Source organism: Sceloporus occidentalis, unplaced genomic scaffold (genome assembly GCF_023333645.1).
Source record: "Sceloporus occidentalis isolate IW3139 unplaced genomic scaffold, rSceOcc1.0.p SCAF_3, whole genome shotgun sequence".
NCBI classification, from domain to species: domain Eukaryota; kingdom Metazoa; phylum Chordata; class Lepidosauria; order Squamata; family Phrynosomatidae; genus Sceloporus; species Sceloporus occidentalis.
In genome coordinates, this window is record NW_028316983.1 from 205925955 (window position 1) to 205948134 (window position 22180).

A 22180-nucleotide genomic window follows, 5' to 3' on the forward strand; every position below is an offset into this window, starting at 1 on the left:
ACTGGTGAAAGAAAAAGTCATCAGTGGAGACATTTTGGAAGAAACTTTGAAATGTTCCTTAGAAAGCTCAAAATGTTTTAATCTGCTTATGTAAGGCTTACTTGACTTGGGTGTTTCATTTCACTTGTCCATATTGCTGGTTTTGGGGAAAAAAAGTTTCCTGAAACATGTTCAACTTACTACCTGTTATGCTCAATAAATATGAATATTAGTCTTTGATGCATAAGACAGGAAAGCTGTCTGTTGCTAGAGTCTAAAGAATCAATAATGGACAAACTCGTGCTGCCAATGCTGGCCTAGACCGTTTGCCCATCCTGGAAAACCAAGCCAAACTGCAAACTGGGAATTTCCACACACATCTCACCTTTTTACAAGGGAATGGTTTCACTGACTGAGAGCTATCAATGCAACTGTCTTGTCTATCTCCACTGTATGGAAACCCTGTCAAACTGGCTCAGGCTGGTATACCTCTTAAGATGACTATTGTGCTGCCTTCAGAGAGGCTGCCAAACATCTGGATTTAAAAGAGAGTTAATAGCTATATTGATTGGAATTTTTGTCCTCTGCATGCAACCCCATTGCATGGTATTGCTCAGACCACTGAGTGAGAAGCCATTATCAGAAGCTGAAGGGCAGGTTCACCTCTGCCCTTTTGCAAGCACATTTTGAGGTCATGTTTGCGTCACTCAGAGGTGTTCCCTTCACTCTTAGGAGACCAGTCCCCAAATCCTAAAGACCTTAAAAACAGAGACACACTGAGAGAATCTATTTTTGATACACATTTCTCTTTGACCTGCCCTTTCTTGGACCCCCCCCCCCCTCTCTCTCTCTCTGACCTTCTCCAGTCTCCAATTATCTTCTCCACATCAAAAGGTGAGAAAATCCATGTGTGTTTTAGTTTGTAAGCCTCTTAAACATAGCTACACCCCTCTAGCCCCCACCTAGTTTTGTTAGGGGAAGGGTTTTTTAGCTTTCATGCTATTTCCCTCCACTTATTTTGAGAAATAGATTTTATTCAGTATAGCCTGTTCTGTTGGTTTCTGCTGATATCTTTGTCTGTATTTTTTTAAAAATAATTTTTATTAATTTTTAAAAACAAAATATAAGAGGTTTTCATATATTCGTATACAGCTTGGTTCAACATTTGCAAAAAAAATAACATACATTTAATATGGTGGAAAATATAAAGAAAAATAAAAAGAGAGAACAACTGGGTAATAGGCAACAGACATTTTGTTTATATTTGTATGTTCTTTAAGAGCCTCTTACTCCTGTATCTATTGATACCAATTAGAAAGAAAAACAAACATTAATAAGAGAGGAATTCTTTTTCTTCTCTCCCCCCCCCTTTTCTTTCTCCCTTCTCTTCCATTTTCCTCCCTTTTCCTCTCTTTATTTTTTCCCCTTCACTCTCTCTTTTGTTTTTCCTCTTTCCTGTCCATTTTTAAAGCCTTCAGTCTGTAAGTTCCTGCAGAGAATTAGTGGCTAGAAGAGCTCTACCAGTGCAATGTTTTTAACAGCTCTTCTTTTTTGTGGTGTAGGAACCTGTCCCTATTACTTCTATGCCTCTGGCACCAAATTCTGTGCTGAAGAAGTAATGCCCAACACATCTACTGTATTTTCTTAACTGAACTATCCCTATACTGCCCTGGTCAGTGGCATCCCTGCCTGGAGTGTGTCACCTTGTGTGTGGGGTGGAGCTTCCAGGAGAGGGGTTAAAAGGGCACCATGGTATGGTGCATGCAATGAGATGAGGGTGTGCTTGGCCCACTCAGTAGCCCCTCTGGCCTTCTGGCCACATGGCCCCGGAAGGTGGCCACCCCGCTGGCCTTCCAACTCAAAAAGCAACAGCAGCCATCCATCTTCCCCATGTGGTGTACCACCCACCAGGTGATATCCCCCTCTGGGGTGTCATCCAGTGTGGTCTGCACCACTGTAGCCCCCATAGTGGCTCCACTGGCCCTGGTCCTTTTGTACTCTTCTTTGCCACACTTCCCATCATTCACTTTTGAGCAGCAGATACTTCAAACATCAAAAAACATTTGTGTGAATGTGACATAGTCAGAAGTATGTTGTTGTGTTTTGGCTAGCAATAGTGACACAACAGGCAAAGAGTGACTCCATTAGTCTGGTGCAACCATCTTTGCAGCTGGTCACATTTTCCAGGTCTACAGGAACAGAGTGTAAAGTAGATAAATTGTAAATAATTCACAATGTGTTAACAATTATTTAATCTGATCCTTTGCTTGTATTTAAAGTTTTTCTTTTTTTTTAAATGACATCATTTTTCTTTTACAGATTACATCAACTGAAGGAAGCTATGGTTTTGGCTTGGAAGACAAAAACAAAGTGCCAATAATTAAAATAGTGGAGAAGGGATCAAATGCTGAGGTGATTTATTTTAATTAAAAACTTTGAAAAACTCTCCTAGTGAGATTTTCAATTCATTCCATTGTGGAGGATACATGGAGCTGCCCCAATTATTGAATGAAGGATTTTTTGATCAGAGAGAAGTACAATATGTACATAGAAAATCTTTGCATGTAAGGGTTCCCTGAGCCATCTGATCAAAAATGTAAATTTTCCATTTATGGGAATATCAAAAATTATTAATGCTGTGGGTTTGAAGTCATTACTCTTCAGAAAAATAATAGTTTAATTATTATGATTTGAATCATATGAGGGAGTTTGTGTATGTGGCTCGAGTCCTTTTCCTGTGTCTTTCATTGCAATGTTTGAGGAATACTATAGAAAATGTTTATTATATATTTTATGCAGCTATCAGAATGTGTTTATTTAAGATATAAGACTTTAAGAAACTTACAGAAAAGGTCATATGTGAACATGCTTTTCAGTACAATTAGAGCATGTGACACTAGGGCAGTGGGAGTTGTAAACAACTTTCACACTGATCATAAGTTTATAATTTCCCAAAGTGATGTTCAATCAAACTGGGATATGTGTAAGGAGAGAGTGAAGCCATGAATCCTTGGCTCTAGCTGCAAAAAATGGAGTTATACATGTCTCTCTATATAGTATAAGAACTAGTTTTAGGGATGTGTAAAGGGATGTGGATGATGTGTGCATTTAAGAATGTTTATATTGTGTACATCAGTTAGTTTTACTATGTTGACAAGATGGAGAGGGATATATTTTCACAAAGTTTTCAGAATATTAAGAAGGAACACATTTGTGTGGTAAATCTTCTGCATGCTTGTTCAGAAGTATACTGTACCCTAGCACATTCATTGGGACAACACTATAGAGCAGTGATGGTGAACCTTTTAGAGGCCGAGTGCCCAAACTGCAACTCCAAACCCACTGATTTATTGCAAAGTGCTGTGTCCCTCTGGCTTTCTAGTAACAAACTCTAGCAAACTCTGTGCTGGGGCGACGGCACATGTGCCCACAGAGAGAGCTCTGAATGCCACCTCTGGCACGCGTGCCATAGGTTCACCATCACTGCGTGTAGAGGATATAATATTGCAGACTCAACAGTTGAATCTAGAGTTCTTTTTTATATTCTAATAACATAGGGAATAATTCTGAAAAGAAAAAGTGCTCTTAGTAATGATGTTTGCACATAAGATCAAGCTAAAAGATATTCCTTGAATAGTTCTAAGGAGGGAGCCAATGTGTTGTAGTGGTTTGAGTGTTGGATTATGACTCTGGAGACTAGGGTTTGATTCCCTGCTCTACTATGAAACCCACTGGTGACCTTGGGCAATATACATTAAGTTCTGCATTTGGTGGTAAATAGGAAGCTGTGTCAAAGTAATCTAGCATCAATGTCAACCTTTTTTCATTGTCAAGGCCCCTGGACACCACCACCCACAGAGTGAGAGAACATATATCTTTCCAGTAATTCTGAATTTGCAAAGCAGTCACTTTTAGCAGAGATCTGTTTTTACCCACTATCTATCTATCTATCTACCTATCTATCTATCTATCTATCTATCTATCTATCTATCTGTTTATCTAGGACAGTTGTGGCGATAAGCCACATGATATGTTTTGACTTCCTCAATGGGAGCAAAGAATATTAGTATAACACTAGTTTGGGTTTTTAAATATATATACATATACATATACATATACATATACATATACATATATATATATATATATATATATATAATAAATTTATCTCTTTTATTCATTTTCTTATTTAGATGGCTGGTCTGGAAGTTGGGAAAAAAATCTTTACCATTAATGGTGACCTTGTTTTTCTGAGACCCTTCAGTGAAGTGGATAGCTTTCTGAAAGCATGTTTAAGCCGCAGAAAACCCCTCAGGGTACTTGTGAGCACAAAACCAAGGGAGTAAGTTGTTTCTTTGGTCTGGAAAATTGGAAAGTGCATTACAAAACCATGGGCATAGGGCATTAAACTGAAAAGATGGGAAAGCTTTCTTTTGCTAAGTGTTAAATGCTTGGAATTAAGGGATAAAGATTATTGGGGGAAGGCACTAATGGCTGAATGGGAATTTAAGTTCTTGGCATTGAATATACAGTTTCTAATGTTGCTCCTGGATTATAATAATGGACAAATAGTAGTTACCTTATCAGGAAAATATGATTACATTTTCTGTTAATCTGCAAAGGCAGTTTGTCAACAATGAAGAAAAGTTTAATTGGTTGAACCCATGAAGAAGGCATTTCCTGAAACATATAAACAGTCTCTTGCTACCTATGTAAAATTGGATCAATAAAATAAACATACTGGCAATGGATCTTTCATCTTGAGGTTTCTCTTAGGACAGTGAAGATACCTGATTCTGTGGATGGTCTTGGATTCCAAATACGAGGCTTTGGTCCTTCAGTTGTCCATGCTGTGGGAAGAGGTAAGAAGTGAGGCTTGATTAGTTGTGAATATGTTTTTCCAACATACAAATAAAATAAAATAAAATAAACTCATAGGCATAGTTATCAAGAGCTAATCTCTTGAACCAGATATTTATTCATTCTTGATTGTATTTCCTTTGAATTTGAACTACTATGCTTGTGGATCAGATTTTCATTACAACAAAAGGTTAAAGAAATTAAAAGTCTGAATAAATATAAATGTCCCTGGATTTGGATCCTTTGCTTATTGTTTCAGATTTAAAAACACCTCTTGTTTATTGTAGTACAGTGCACCCGCGTCATACGCGGATGCACCATATGCGGCTTCCAGCATATGCTGAAAGTTGCGAGGGAGTCCGCAGGGGTGCGTGGGGCACAAGGGGCAGCACATCCCATTAAGACTAATGGGGTGCACGCCCATAATGTGCACACGCCGCTGTGGTGCTGTGGCAGTGAGCGCCACTGCACCGCCACGCCATGCACGAGTCCCATTATTTTCAGTGAGGCTTGAGCATAGGCGTTTTATTTTTATGTGAGGGGGTCCGGAATGGATCCCTCATGTAAATAAAGGGTGCACTGTATTTTTGTCAGAAATCTGTTTTCCCTGTTCCAGGCATCAAGGCCTAAGGGTTTCTTGAGACACAGAAAAAGACATAGTATAAAAGATCCCCATGGCATATGTGGGGAAACCATTCTGGCCCCTTCTCCTGCTGTATGGGGAAAAACATATATGCTTAAGTCCTATTCTTTTCTATGGTGGCGTGCTTGTATGTGTGGCACTGCACCGGTGCCTGCAGCACACACATCAATTTGTCCTTATGGGCTTGCTGTATGCGTAAGCTAAAGCACTTACGGTAAACCTGCGTGTAGCACGGGCAAACTGTATTTCCATGTTTTAATTTTTTTTCCTACCAGTATCAAATCTTTCTCTGCTTTTTTGTTTTGAATGCCTGAGAATACTTTTCAAATACTTAGGATTTTGTCAGAATTTTATTTAGCACCTACATAAAAGATTTAAGATAATGTATTTGCTAAGTTGCTGTTTGCTTTTTATAGTAACCCATTAAATGAACAAGTAATAAATCTGGTCTAAATGTAGCATTGCAAAGCCAGATCAATAGAACTTTCACAAGATCAGCATTGTAAAACTGTGTCTCCTTTATGAGCCTGGTCAGGGTACCATACAATGTACCCAAAAGGTTTGTAACTTAAGCTGTCATGATTGCCATTTTCCCAAGAAAGGCAATCAGAAAGAAAGAAAGAAAGAAAGAAAGAAAATAAATAAATAAATAAATAAATAAATAAATAAATAAATAAATAGGGGAATGGTTGGGGGATACTTAAGCAGAGCACTTTGTGCAGAACCTGCTAAAGTATTAAACCTGCTAAAGCATCTTCTGGTGACCCCATGAATTTCATAGGCAAGGAATGTGCAGATGCGATTTTACCAATTCCTTCCTCTGAACTATAGCTTGCAGCATTTGGTATTGGTGATCTCCCATGCTGACCCTGCTTATTTTCCAAAATCAGACAAGATTTCATGCCTTTTAGGTATTTAGGCAATGTTGGCTAAAATATGTTTCTGAACTGACCAGCAAATCCAAGCATTTGAGATTATTGTTTTTCTTCCCCTTTCTTTCCATGAAGGAAAGTTCTAACTTGGCAACTTTCCAAACTGTTTTTAAGGAACGGTGGCTGCTGCTGCTGGCCTTCACCCTGGACAGTGCATAATCAAAGTGAATGGAATTAACGTCAGCAAAGAAACCCATGCAAGTGTTATTGCCCATGTCACAGCCTGCAGGAAATACAGACGTCCAATGCATGTAAAGATTCTACTTATTTCACTTATTTTGAATGCTGTTGCTTTACATTTTCATTTAATGGGTCACATCTATCCCTTGAGAACTGAACACAAACAATACAATCAAAAGAACACTTCACAGTTAAATTATTTCAAACGCTGCTATTTGAAGCACACGTTTTAATTAAGTTCTGTTGAAACCAAAAGGGACTAACTTACAAATACAAGGTTCAAGTGTGGGGATATCATCCTGAATATTTCTGCAAAATTTGTTGCTACTGAAACCAACAGAATCAATCTCTAAATGCAAATCCAATATGGATAGTGACCTGAAAAGGATGAGACATATATAAGAAAATATACTTGGTACTAAAAATGTCTTTTGACAATCTTTTAAATAATCTTTTCTGAAAAGAATAAAAACAAGACAAAGGCTATACAGAAAACTTGTCATAAAAAGCTTGAATTACTGTTAACATTTATAATCTGAAATTAATTTTGTTGGTGCAGAATGGCTATGGAATCATTCTAGGGATCTTTAAAATCCTGAAAGAATGCTGCTTCAAAAACTTTCCTGATAGAAGTACTGCATAAAGATGAATGGGAACAGCCATTCACCAATGCAGTGCATGGACCATAATATCCCCACATGTAAAATAAACAGAAAAAAATGCAAGGAAGGTAGATCAAGATTGACCTCCTCTTCATAACAATTAAACACAAATCATCAAGCCTTGTGATGACATTTTTGGCAACAGAACATTGTAATATGAACAAGAGATCTCACAATGACATATGTTTCTGCACTATAAAGATATTTAACTTCAAACTCATATAATCAGTAAAAAGTATATAAAATTATCCAGTAATATTTAATATGATGTTGAAAGAGAAATAAGTTTAAAATCTATTTTGAAAGACCATTTAGAAGTATATATAAAAGCTCTAATTCTTGATCTTTTTGCGTAACTTCTATTCCATCCCACACACTTTCCTTCAGAGGCTTGTTTTCAATTCTGTCAGGACACAAGCTATTTTTGTAGTTCATCCAGCTGTATTTAAGTGGGGGGTGATAGAAATTCTGTAATGCACTGTATGATTGATTTTTTTTTTACTTTATTAAGCAGCTGACATGTATTTTACTGCCAGACTTTCTAGCAGTGGTTCTACATAAGGAGAACACATTTTGTTTTAGAACAAATGAGGACACGTTATCTAGCCTCATATATAGCTCACATGCACATCTAATGTAGCTCACATGCACATCTTTTCACGGGATGTACAGGACTGTTGCCAAATATTTCAATCAAAACCTCATATATTCCATTTAAGGTGACAGATATTTTTAGGAATACTTTAAAGTGTGAACTAAGATTCTGGAGATTATCACACAGGTGACAAGATGTCATTATCCTGTCCTTGTTCCCTTCCTTCTTGCATGATTGCGGGAAGGACTTTCAAATGATGTTGCGCTCATCCAGACATTATCCCATCTGGAAAACATGAGTGACAGAGATTGTGTGATAGCCTTTCAAATAATCTTGTGCTGATCCTGTCATTCTCTAGTCATTGTCCTGTCATTGAAGTGGCATTGCCTCACATTTTGTATTAACGGGAGTTTGCGATAATGCAATGCTGCTTCAAGAACAGAATAATGACAGGATCGGTGCTATGCTTTGAAAGGCTTTTGCACGATCACTGTTATGGATGGGATAAGGACGGTGAAGCGATCTCGTCCCTATCCCATCTGTGTCTGATAATCTCCAGAGATTTTGAATTGGGACACTTAATTTTAATGAGTAGGATTCTTATTGGTGCTTAAAAAGTAGGACACAATATGTTGCAGTGTAGAGTACTCCTTTTCAGTGTGATAGCTAGCCAATTAGCCATGCCCTCTTCTATACCTCATTTCATTTCTGTCCCACTTATCTATCCTACTTCCAATATACTATGAGTATTGAACATATTCAGTCTTCATGGAATTATTTTTCATCTGTGAGGTTCTTTTGTCCTTTTCTTAACCTGATCTACTATTGTTTCAACACTATTTCCCCTTACTTTTATCTTTTTCAATTATTATTTGAGTCTGACCAATCAGGAATCACATAAAGATCAGATTACATGATTGCATCACATAGGGCTCAAACAGAGCAGCACCTGGAGTGGCCTCTGGCTGCTCCAGCCCTGATCAGCTGGAGATTGCAGTGACTGTACAACCCACTTTAAATGTGGTTGTTGTCACAGTCCCAAGTAGGCCACTGACAAGGAGTGTTTTTCCCGTGCTTCTTTTTCCCATAGTGTTGGGCTCCCTTAGACTGCCCTGGAGCAGCTTTCCGGTCAATCCAGGGATGTGTTTAATCTGCATCCCATGTTCCTGAAGTGGCCAGAAGCTGCTCTTTTTTCCCTGTGTGTTTCAGGCCCATAGTTAATTGAATTTACCTGCATGGTGGTATGACTGTGGGCTAATAAAGTTGCAATTCCTCACTATATGTGGATTTCTGGGGTAGTTGGATTAAGGGTAAGAAAAAGCTAAGTGAATTGTGCTGATGCTTCTTGCTTTCTTATATAATGTTGCAGTAACTCATTGCCCACCTTTCCACCACAACAATGTACAGAGTTTGGAAAATTACCTTTTTATACTACAGCTTCAAGAATTCTCCATCAACATGGCCAATGATCATGCTAGTTGCTACTGGCCAGTGGTTATTCTATCAGAAGATTCTGAAAGTTTTAGTTTACAAAGGATAGTTCACCCAGGTTCTTGTGCTGTATGACACCAAGAATTTGCCAGGAAGCTTTAGTAATTTCAAATGAAATTTCCTGCATTGCTGTACTATCTTGAAGGATGTGGCAACGAAACTGCATCAGAGCAATCCTGTGTGCAGTCAGGCCTATTAAGCTGAGAAGGACTGGGTTTTTAATGCTGGGCTATACAAATTTTATGGCTTGTATTTTAATATACTATATTTTAATTTATAACTGTTTTAATCCTTAAATTATTTAATTGTTTTTTAATTTTTATATTTATGTATTTTAATATTCTGTATAGTTTTTAAATTGTATTGTTTTAAACTTGTTCACCATGTTGAGTCTCTATATTAGAAAAAAAGTGAGATGATAATAATAATAATATCACAGCTCATGTTTTACTTCATTGTTCCATGCACTGGCATTTATATTACCAGCCCTCAAAGCTAGCTATGCAGGGTGGGGGCGATGAGACATTGCCCCCCAAATAAGAATTCTCCCACCATAGAAATTTTCCTTCAGTCTCCAGATTTCTAGTACTTTTGAGTGAGACATTGAAAATCATTTACACCTAGTACTCTTATATTTACTTTGTTTGCATTCCCTTAGCAACTATGCCTGCTCCTTTTCTTTGGCTGCCTAATCTCTTTTTGTAAATGATCAAAGGCGGTTTTAAGTTACTGCATACCCTCCAGCTATCCCACTTTGGAGGGATAGTCCTGATTAATCCTCTGTCCTCCCACTTTTTTCAACTTCAGTTGCTGAAAACTGAGTTGAAAGTGCAATTAACTCAGCAGGGGGAGAGGAGAGGCAGGGCAGAGTCCTGCCCTTAGGCTCTGGCAAAAACAAACAGATGCAGCCTCTCCTAGCCTGTGAGTTCTACCTCATTAATCAGTAATCTTGACAACAGGTATCCTGGTTTTCATCTGCAAAATGTTGGCCATTATGTTATTGCTTATACTGGCATAGTTCCTCCACTCCATATCCTGTAGAAGAGTGAAGGTTTTTTTTTTTTTTTTTGCCTTATACCTGTATGTCTGAATCTGTTAGGATTTTCTAGGAGTTGCCATGTTGGTCACCTAAGCTCCTAAGGTTACAAAACCCAATTCTGTCCAACATAAATGTTCTCCTTACATATTCTTAAACATTGATATATCAGGAAATTAACAGGTGAACAAGCTGAAGTTTTAATACTAAGATTTTTTCCAGTAGCATAAATAGATAAATACACTGTCTTCAGCAGCACAGCTTATATAGACATTGAATCATTCTAAGCACAACCTTACACCTCTGTTTAGCTTTATCTGTCCACCCACATTTGGTTTGGTATTAAATAACAAGCTTCATCAACAAAGGAATATCTTACCACATATAGGAGTTTAGGTTATGAACAATTGGTTGCAATCAGCACCTTAGAGGCCAACCAGTTTGCAGAGAGCAAAATTGGGCACTTTGCTACTGAAAAGGCTTCTGTTTTGTACCTTCATTACCCTTTGTTTAACGAAACCTTCCTTGCTCTCTCATCCAGTCAAGAGGTACCTTGAGGTAAGGTAGTTGTCATTACTATTCTGCTTGTTTCAATCAATGTACATGTTGAGGTTTATTTTTTCTCCCAACCCACTGATGTCTCCTTTTTTGTGTACAGATGCAAAGGTGTTTTGTTGGCATTATGCCAATAGCCTTGTACTGTCACTGTTATTGTTATTATAAGCTAGCTATTTTGTTGTTAACCATCTTCAAGTTGATCCTATCCTGTGAATGAGACATGTCCTCCACTGATCTGTATAGGTCCTGTAAATTCAAAGCTATGACTTCTCTAATAAAGTCCATTCATCTAGCACGCAGTCTTACGCTCTTTCTACATCCTGCTACCTTTCCTAGCATTTTTGTCTTTTCTATTGAGTCATGCCTTCACATGATGTGGCTTGATCTGATCAAGGACCCATTTGTTTATATTTTTGGCTGTCCACAATATCCTCAGCACTCTTCTACAGCATCACATCTTAAAAGCCATCAATTATCTTCATCTTATCTTTGTTTATACATAGGCTGGCTTCTTTCCCATTGCATACAGGTGTTTTATTGTCATAACAGACTACTTTGCAATATACTGTATCTCTATAATTCCAGAATCTCAAATGAGGCAAACAGGATCTAAAAACCAGCACAGTGTGTTACACTGCAAAGCTAGAAATCTGAGATCTGAAAGAAAACTTTATTGGGAAGAGCAGAATTCTTATTTGGGTAGGGAAATGCCCTCATTTTATCCCTTCACCCCATAGTTACAACTCTGCCCCACATCACAGCATGGCAAGACAGGAAGCATAGGTTCATTTGCTTTGAACATTTTGTGTAAGTCTTTTTGTTTATCTCTTTAGTCCTTAAAATTGGTGGGCTGATGAGGATGAGGAATAACACTTCTGTGAAATGTAAACCTTTAATTTGATTTGACAACCATAAGAACATTGTTTCCTCTAGCCAGCTTAATGTTTTTCTGTTTTTATTAAGCATGTAAACATTTAAAATCACTATTATTACTACCTTGCAGCAAGATTCTATTCAGTGGGTATATAACAGCATTGAGAGTGCCCAGGAAGATCTGCAGAAAACAAATTCTAAACCTTTGGGGGACAATGGAGGAGATGCATTTGACTGCAAAGTAGAAGGTGGGATTATTTGTCTCTTATTGAACACAGTAAAGGAAAATTTTGGATGTTACACTTTAACACCAAAAAGTAAGAGAAGCAAACATCCTGTGCATTGTCAGAAGAATAATTCTTGAAGTAAGCTGCATGAAACAAAATGCATGAAACACTTCATGTATCATATCACAATTGTACATATTATATGTGTGACTTCTTTTTCATATAGCATACTTGAAGAATCAAACACATATGTGAATCAGTCAGTTACAAGCTTGATTTCTTTACTTCACAATATCCAAAGTAATGTAAAGATACAGAAATCTGATAAATTACAGTCTTTACATGAATGTGAATTTAGTTACAACCATTTTATTTGCCAGATTACCATAGAACATTCAGTACAGTCCTACATAAGTTAATTGAAATAACTGTAAGCATTTTTGTGTTAGGTTGTGCCCCAAAAGAGATTTACTCATCTTCAGTTATCTTTGGTTTAGCAATAATATATCTTTATGTAGATCTAACTTTACAATGAATGAATTATCTTCTAGAGAGATTATAAATAAATAATTATCTGTTTCAGTTTGCTCATTCAATTCAATTTTAACAATGATAACTGAATTAGTTGTATCAGTTAATTCAGTAAACAGATAGCAGACAAAAGTAGTTGACTTTTAAACATTTATTTTTAGAAGTAATTGACAAATTTAATACTATGGCAATAATTGATGGACGGAAGGACCATGTCAGTCTAACTGTTGATAACGTTCATCTGGAATATGGTGTAGTTTATGAGTATGACAGTACAGCTGGAATAAAATGTCATGTTTTGGAGAAGATGATTGAACCCAAGGGCTTTTTCAGCTTGACTGCAAAGGTATGAAATATGAAATATAAAATTTCTTTCTATATAATTAATGTTATATGTATATGTATATGCATAAATTCTTTAGTGTTCCTTCTGTCACTGAAGTGGCATATCTTGTTTACAGGAAAGATTTTAGTTTCTTCATTTCAAATCTGTTATTTGTCAGTGATTTTTGTAGTGTGATGGTTATTAATAGATATGAATCATGGTTATCTGTTCAGAATGACCTGTGTACTGCTGATGCTTGTTAATGGTTATGAATCATGGTCATACACCCAAAAAGAAAATTAAGTTGCAGGGTAATCATAAATTAAACTGCTAAACATAAAATAATATTAAAGAGGCCAGATGTTCACAATGTTCCTATTTTTTGGTTTTTTGTTTGTTTTCAAATACTTCTCAAAATGTTTCTGTGTAAAATAACAATTAGATGTTCAATTTTTAATTTGGATTTCTATTTTAATAAATCTTATTTTGGATAAGAGTGGCCAAGAATGAATTTGTTCACTGCATCTTACAGATATTTAGTTGTTCCTTTTATAAATAAAGTGTTCTCAATGCGTTCTTAGCTAATTGTTCAGAGGAGCAAGAGACTGTAAAAAGACTTTAACTGGTGTTAAATTAGAGCAAGTAGGAGAATGAAAAGTCAGTAGAGCATAACCTGCTGCTAAGGGGGGTGAGTGGTAAGAATTTGGATAAAACACAGCAGTGTGACATCAAGATGGGAGAAAAGAGGAATCTTATCCCAAATAATGTTTATAGAGTAATAAGTGAATTTCACTTGTTGACACAATTACTTTTAACCTATACTAACAATTATTGTGTTATTTTATCAGTAAAGGCATTAATGAAGTTAACCAAAAAGTAACTCATTATAGTTATTGCCTTTCCTTGTATCCAATTGCTGCTCCCCAACTAGAGTGGACTCACTGAATCTATTGCTGAAAAGTAAGTTGTGCTTATGTAAATCATACTGCTCCAATGGGTGGACTCTACTGGGAAGTGGCAATCAGAATTGCACCATTTTTTTACAAGCCTTTCAGACAAGATACTGCAATTGTTTATAGAAAATTGGATGAAATGGGTGGTTATAAGAGATAGTTGTAGCTATAATACTTAGTGGTGTTGTTATATTCTTCCCTTGCTTACTCCTGGCAGCCCAGTTCTTGGAGCTGGAGTGGCTGCTGTTATACATTTCTGGAATCCTAAAGGATATATCTATTGAAGTATTATTGAGATCATTATTGGCTAGGTGCTCAAGTTGCTGTGTATGTTCTAGGGACAAGCTGTTTTGTGGAAAGTACTTATTTTTGTATCCGATACTACTACTACTACTACTACTAATAATAATAATAATAATAATGACCCCCTCCTGTCCATGGGCTGAGGTGGGGAACAACAACAGACCAACAAATACACAACATCAGTTTAAAAAAACAAACAAGACACATACGTTCTCAAACCTTTTACCCTTGTGACTTCTTTTACATCAATATACAGATGTCATGCCCCCTGTTTGACATAGTAGATTAATAAAAATACATTGTTTACTATGCATATTTTCATTCATACATTCATATATATTCAGATTTTAATGTTCTACAAGGAAATATCCCTCCTTCTCTTTCTCCCCCCTAAAGCAGAGGCTTCAAGTGGTCGCTTTCCTTTCTCTTCCACTGCATGACAGAAAAAAATCTGGGAAGCAGAGAAGAAGAAAGAGGAGCGACCAGAACCTCCATGTCTTATGCCTCCCCTTGAGCAATTCTTGGGGGCCTCCTGCAGGTCCTGCACCCCAGTTTGAGAATCACTGTATTAAAAACAATCCACATTTAACATTCGGCCTGAGGGCAGGGAACCATCTTATTAAAAATAATAATTGTAAGCTGCTCTGATAGCCTTTAGGGCTGAAGGGCAGGGTATACATACCTAAATAAATAAATAAATAAATAAATAAATAAATAAATAAATTTAAAAATCATCTTGAAAGGCCTTCCAGAAAAGACTGGCCTTTAATGCTATTTTAAATCTGGACAGTGTATTCAGCTGTCAAATTTCTTCTGGCAGCTTGTTTTACAGTTTAGGGGCAGTTGAAGGAAAGGTCCTCTGGCTGATAATTGCCAACCTAGTCCTGGGTAACTAGAGTAAATGTACCCCCAGAGGACCTGAGTGTGCAAAGCAGATTATATGAGAGGAGATGATCCCGTAGGTAACTTGAATCCAAACCATGTAGGACTTTGTATGACTCACATGACTCAAAGGAGAGTTAAAACCTTTTGAGGTATACCCTATTGTTAGAGTTGTGGTTTTTCTGTGTGGGATTTGTATACTAGTGGTGTCATGTTGTGTCAAAGTAATGGTGTGCACTCTATCATATACTCCATTAGGAACTACTAGAGGGATATTTTTTACTTTATATGGCACTTTACAGATAGAATCATTTCAAAATATTAAATGCCTCAAACCAGCTTGTCCTGGTTTAGCCATTCTGATTATATTTTGCCAGAGAAAAGGCTGCACTAGTAGAGTGTTCTAGAGACATAGGGCTGGAACAGATCACCTAAATATGCCGACTTTGGGGCATCATTGTTACGCGGTGTTTAGACGCCGCATGTTGTGATGATGCCTTGAAGCCGCTCCAGCAGCATGACATTTATACGCTGCACACTGCCGGAACAGCTTGAAGCCACCATAGGACTGTGGCAGGGCGGCAAAAGCTGCCTTTTTCCTGGCCGAAGAAGGAGCGGATCTTTTCCCCTCCTTTTTTGGCTAGGTTGAAGGTGAATTGGGGCTGCGGTGTGCTTCAAGGCGCCCCTTCCACCTATCTGTTTCAGCCCATACTGAGGCTTTTACGTGACTTTTATATTGTCCAAAAATCTTGTGTTGTGGTTGGTAGGCTGGCTGAATTTCCTCCATATTTTATTTAAGGCATATTTTATGCCGTCGTTGGCACAAATGAAGTCAAGAATATCTAAGTAATTCATCTTGTAGTGATGAAAAGTAATGTGAAAACAAGTAGGAGAGCTGTGTTTGAATGTTAGATGTAACAATCCTTATGGGTTTCTTTTCATCAAAACTGCAAATCTTCACTTCTATGCAGTATAAAATCTTAAAACAACCAGTTAAGAATGGCAGTGGTATTGCTAAAATATATTAATTTGAAATTAAAGAACAGGAACTGCATGACCTGGTAGCGATTTAATCATATTCTTTGTAGTAATGGCCAAGGGATAGATTTTGCTGAAATGTTTTGCATTATTAATTAAATCTGCTGAAAACAAAACTCTTACAAGCAATTAGAAACCTTTCATTAATATGATTATTCAGAAAGTAGAAGTTAAAATACTTTCGTGCTGTGATTGCAGATACTCTGTGAAAGTTATTTGATGCTAAAGAAATTACATGGGGGAAAATACTAAGAAATAGATGTGTTGATCAGTATGCAAAGGAATCTTGCAGCACCTTCTGAGACAGAGAAAAAAGTTGGTAGCATAAGCTTTGTTAGACTTCCATAGACTTAAGTATCTAATGAAGTAAAGTTAAGTCTATGAAAACCTGTGCCACCGACTTCTTTCTTTCAGTCTCCAAGGTGCTACAAAGTTCTTTTGCATGGGAAAAATAATTAGTTGTTAGTAAATGCCCTATGATCTTTGGCAAGTGACACACACTCAGTCCCAGAAAACCCCATGATAGGTTCATCTTAGGATCGCCATAAGCTGCAAATGTTTTGAAAGCACATAGCAACAACATACATATTTGTCTTAAATTCCAGTCGATGACATTAAAAAAAATTATAAGAGAAATGAATGAAATGCTAATCATTCCCATTCCAGATTGGGCTCTCTGATATTTTATTTTGTATGTATTTTAGTTGTAGGATTTAAGTTAGTATACCAGATCCTCATGCAGTGCCTTTAAGAGGCTTTCGAAAGAGATACAGGGCTTAATGGATTTTTAAAAGTCTGTTCTGTGTTGGCCAAATGCAAAAATAATTGGGTTCTTGTATCTTTAACAGCTGTGTAGAAGAGAGAATTTAGCCATAGATCCTAGTGAAATCCTGTCTTCTGCATAACTAAGGGACAAGGGCCCCTATTTTGCATTTGTCCATTCAACTCTGCTGAAGATCTGTGTGTGTGTGTGTGTGTGTGTGTGTGTGTGTGTGATTTTTTTTTTTTTAAAAACACACCTTTTCATGTTGGTAGACTACAGAGACATAGCTGTGTTACAACCTTATTACATTTACAGGGATTTGTAGTTGAGTGAAGCTTAAGAGTTCTCTGGCTGAATATTCTAAATGCCCCTTCCTAAACTACAAGGCCCAGAATGCAATAGGGGGCAGCCACAGCACTATATAGTTCAAATATCTAAAGAAGTGTTTGGAAGCCAGTACCTGCATTAAGTGGTAGTAAGGTAGGAATGGTCAACAATAAGTCAGAGGCAGATGAAAGAAACATCTTGTGCACTAAAAGATAATTTCTTGTCCTGCGGACCACTGCGGTGCATGTATGAGTCACATTTATTTCTGAAGTTTAAAGTGTAAAGATGCAGAACAGACCTTTAAACACTAACACAGCCTACTGCATTTAAATCAAAACTTTATTACACTGAATCTACTATACTTAATTTACAGATTCTTGAAGCACTAGCAAAAAGTGATGAGCAGTTTGTGCAAAACTGTAACAGCCTAAATACTTTGAATGAAGTAATATCTCCTGACCTGCAAAGTAAATTCAGCACCATTTGCAATGAGAAAATGGAACACATTTTCAGAAGGATCACTAGTTACAAAAAGGTAAGGATAAAAAAGGTTTACTTGAAATAAGCATAATCAAAATAAGTATGTGCTCTCTCTCTGTTTACCCTTGCTTCCATTTCGCTTTCTTTTCTTTTGTTGTCTCATCTAAGACAGATTCTTAATTCTAAACACTCAATTTGATGGACACGTCTTCTTATGTTCAATGTTATGCTATGCACATCACTGATTAATCATCCACGTCTTTAAAATAGAAGAGATGGAGGAAGATGGTAGTGCTATTTGTAAATCTGCCCAACTTTCCTAGACACACCTCTAAGGATGTGTTTATTTGGCAAGGCCTCTGTGATGACACTAGGTGCTTATGTCAAAGAACAATGTGAAGGATTTTCCAGAGCAATCCTTCTACCTATATTGGAAGTGCATAAAGAAAAGCTCATGGTGGATCAGATAAAGTTGCAGAAATATGGCAGATGGTGTCATAACTCACTCTCTGGAATTGGAGGATTCAAATGAAGAGAAGGTGGCAGATTGTGAGGAATCTGGAGCTCCTGGTGTTGGTAGTCTCTCTGAATACAAGGAATCGTAGAATCCTAGAGTTGGAAGAGACCACAAGGGACATCCAGTCCAACCCCCTGCCAGGCAATCAAAGCACCCCCAACAGATGGCCATCTAGCCTTTGTTTCAAAACCTCCAAAAAAGAAGACTCCACCATACTCTGAGGGAGAGTGTTACACTGTCGAACAGCTCTTGCTGTCAGCAGGTTTTTCCTGATGTTTAGGTGGAATCTCTCTTCCTGTAGTCTGAATCCGTTATGCCATGTCTGATTCTCTGGAGCAACAGAAAACAAGCTTGTTCCATCCTCAATATGACAACTCCTTCAAATATTTAAACAGGTTTATCATATAACCTCTTAACCTTCTTTTCTCCAGGCTAAACATCCCCAGCTCCCTAAGTCATTCCTCATAGGACATGGTTTCCAGACCCTTCACCATTTTAGTCGCCCTCCTTTGGACACGCTCCAGTTTCTCCACATCCTTTTTAAATTGTGGTACCCAGAACTGGACACAAGATTCTAGGTGGGGCATGACCAAAGCAGAATATAGTGGCACTATTACTTCTCTTGATCTAGACACTATACTTTTATTGATGCAGCCTAAAATTGCGTTGGCCTTTTTGGCTGCCACATCACACTGTTCTTGAAATGTGGTGCCCAGAACTGGACATAATATTCCATCTGAGGTCTGACCAAACCAGAACAAATTGGTACTATGACGTCCCTTGATCTCGATACTATATTCCTGTTGATGCAGTTTAGAATTACATTGGCTTTTTGGGCTGCTGCATCACAGTGTTGATTTATGTTTAACTTGTGGTCTACTAAGAGCCATAGCAACATACTAGTCACATAAATGCAGAAATGCTGAAAGTAGATTGCAAGTCTATCTTTTGTTATATGGTATAAATATTTCTGAACTAGAACATAGCTGTCAAATGTTCGGATTTGGAATTTGGCAATGAAAGAAAGGCTGTAATGTTTCTCAAGCAAAATAAATATTGATAGCAGTCTAGGCATTAAAGTATCTGTCTTATCTTATTTACTTTTCTTTCCGTCTGTCATCTTACTTCTGTCTGCCATTGTTAGTATAAATGGGTATTTTAACTGCTCATTTAGAAATTTTATGTACACAACTATGTTGTGTTTTTCCTGTAGTTCTTGTTTACTGTAGAATAATTAATTGCGATCTACAATATCCAGGATAAGAGAAGTAAGGTCATATTGGGTCAGGAGGAAGTATATCGGCACAACTAGGTGGAGAACTACTGTATCTGACATTACTTTAATATAAACTCATACAATCATTTACTGTTCAAAAAAATACCATTCCAAATACATTAACATGATGCATAGTTGTTGTTTCAAAACTGTTTAAAATTCTTGATAGCTGTTAGTAATGTGCTTTATGCCAAGAACAGCTATGCTTTTCTTTTAGAGAACTAAATGTAACCATAGTAACAAAAGTGTCTGAGAATTCTTTAGCTATGTTGTTAGTTTCACTGTGGAAGTTTGAAATCTATAAATAGAAACCTGGTGGCTTCCTGTAGTACTTATTGTTATCCCATTATTTCTAACAGGAGTTTCAGTCCAGCATAATACTCTCCAGATTTTTTGCAACATATGCATGAAAAATATTACATATATTACTTATTACTTCATTGATTTATAGCCAGGCTTTTGGTTTCTGTGAGACATAATGTGTGGGAGGTTTAAATGTGAATATGTACTGCTGCTGTTCCTATTTAAATGTCTTTATTGTCTTTGTTGCATTAGTTGCACACCACTGAGGAAAAAAGTTAAGAATACCTGGACGGAAATATTGTCAACACCACTTAATATATGTGCCATAAAACTCTCTGAACAAATCCCACAGGAATTTATATTTTTGAACTCTGTTCAAAATATGAGCTGTTTTTGTTTATCTGTGAGATTAGGAACCTACTGTGTCACTATATGTAACAGAAAGTATCCACTGTTATTATTACTGCCATTAAGAATATTACCAATTTGAAGACGTATATTTCTATAGTATTGTTATCTAAAACATATAACATTTTCTCTTAGGAGATTATCAGACAGGGGAAAATCGGGGAAGGAAAAGACATACTCCTGACAAAGTCATGTGATTGTGCTGAAGATTTTCAGACAACGTCGCGCTTATTCAAGACTTAACCCATGAAGATCCAAGCATGCTCCAGCAACAAACCATTCATGGGGAAGTCCCATGGATGGTTTGTTGCTGGAGCATGCCTGGATCTTCATGGGTTAAGTCATGGATAAGTGCGATGTGTCTGAAAACCTTCAGTGCAATCGCATGACTTTGCCAGGATTAGATTATGCCTTTTACTCCCCCCCCCCCATCTGATAATCTCATTAGATTTGACAAAGTCAGGATTTCTATATTTCTAAATATTCAGAAGATTCCCCTTATACCAGTTATACAGTATGGCACATATTTAGCAGTGGTGTCACTTTCTATGGTGAGGATTGCTGGTGGGGGGGATGGCTGCCCCACCCCCTCCTGCTAACTTGCTCATTTGCGTCCCCCTTCCCTCCCTTTACCAGTTGCCTGGTGGTCTCCCCTCTCCAACCGCTGTGTCACCCCCATGCTGCCCACCCATTGTGGCTGAGAGAGGACAGAAGAGGTGCACGTTGTCCCCTTCTCCTCTGTCAACAGGCTTCCTCCCCAGGAAAAAAAACCTGGAACAGGGCAGCCAGGGAGGGTGTGCACTCACCCTTCTTGCTGATTCATTGCAGGGCTTCTTCCCCAGGGAGAAAGCCCCATGATGGAGCAGGCGGGAAGGGCACACATTCACCCCTTCTGCCCCGAAATGTGGCTTGCACCCCCTGTAAAACCCCCCCCCCCCCATGACACCATTGATATTTAGGACACCAGGAGATCAGGGTTTAAATACATGTTTAACCATGGAAACACACTGGATTAGATTGGGCAAGTCACACACTCTTATCCTTAAAGTAATGCAATGGCAAACCTCCTCAGGATATATCTTGTCCAACAAAAAACAAACAAAACAAAACAAAACAAAACAAAAAAAACTGTGATAGGTAGAGTTGATTTGAAAGTGAATAAGAACAAAAACAAATTTCTGGAAGTATAACTTCTATATCATTCCCTTACAAAGCGAATAAGGGCCATGCATGTGCAGAGGATATATACCAGTTCTTCCTGCAGGTGTAGTAAGGGAACATAAAAAGCAAGGAGAAAAGTTATCTGCACATTCACAGTTGTAACAATATTTTGGTAACAGTTGATGTTATCTTGCTTTTCTTAGCAGGATGCAGAAATATGTTACAAAAGGCTGGCCCTAGAGTTTTTCCTTCATGGGAAAGTCACTTGTACAATATAATATTCAGTAAAGTGATAATGTAAGTGTGAAGTCGAAGGCTTTCATGACTGGCATCCATAGTTTTTTGTGGGTTTTTCGGGCTATGTGGCCATGTTCTAGCAGAGTTTCTTCCTGACGTTTCACCAGCATCTGTGGCTGGCATCTTAAGCGAATGTTTTCCTGGAAAGGACTTGGCTATATATATTGTGTGATCTGGAAAGGCAGGAGTGATTTGCATGTGTATTGTTGGTTGCTAATGGCAGTCCTCAGGGTGTGAGGGTCTGCACAAGAGGACTAATGTCTGCTTGATTAATGCTCATTGTCTGCTGGGAAACCACTGACCCTGGGAGATTTCTCATTTGCATTTGTCTTTATCTTGCCATCCTTCAGGACTGGTAGCCAAACCTTGTTTACTTTAAGGGATTCCTCTTTCCTTTTGAAATTGTCCAGGTGTTTGTGGATTTCAGTGGCTTTCCTGTGCATCCTGACATGGTAGTGGTTGGCATGGTCCAGAATTTCAGTGTTTCCAAACAGTATTTTATGCCCAGGTTTTTTTTTTTTTTGTGTTAATTTTTTGACTAAAATTTCTAGACTTGTACGTGAGTATATACAGTATAACA

General features: G+C 37.6%; 1 protein-coding gene across 2 annotated transcripts in view; it reads left to right on the plus strand.

The window, feature by feature from the left end:
• LOC149317400 (phosphatidylinositol 3,4,5-trisphosphate-dependent Rac exchanger 2 protein-like) overlaps positions 1 to 22180 on the plus strand; it is a 182225-nt gene that overhangs the window by 91459 nt on the left and 68586 nt on the right. The window contains exons 17-23 of one of the 2 annotated variants that reach the window (XM_089517426.1): positions 2299 to 2391; positions 4173 to 4321; positions 4756 to 4841; positions 6529 to 6665; positions 11940 to 12057; positions 12729 to 12913; positions 17532 to 17693. In XM_089517426.1, coding sequence (XP_089373552.1) covers positions 2299 to 2391; positions 4173 to 4321; positions 4756 to 4841; positions 6529 to 6665; positions 11940 to 12057; positions 12729 to 12913; positions 17532 to 17693 — 930 coding nt within the window. The remainder of the gene's footprint in view (positions 1 to 2298; positions 2392 to 4172; positions 4322 to 4755; positions 4842 to 6528; positions 6666 to 11939; positions 12058 to 12728; positions 12914 to 17531; positions 17694 to 22180) is intronic. The other variant, XM_089517427.1, reaches the window with a different exon arrangement.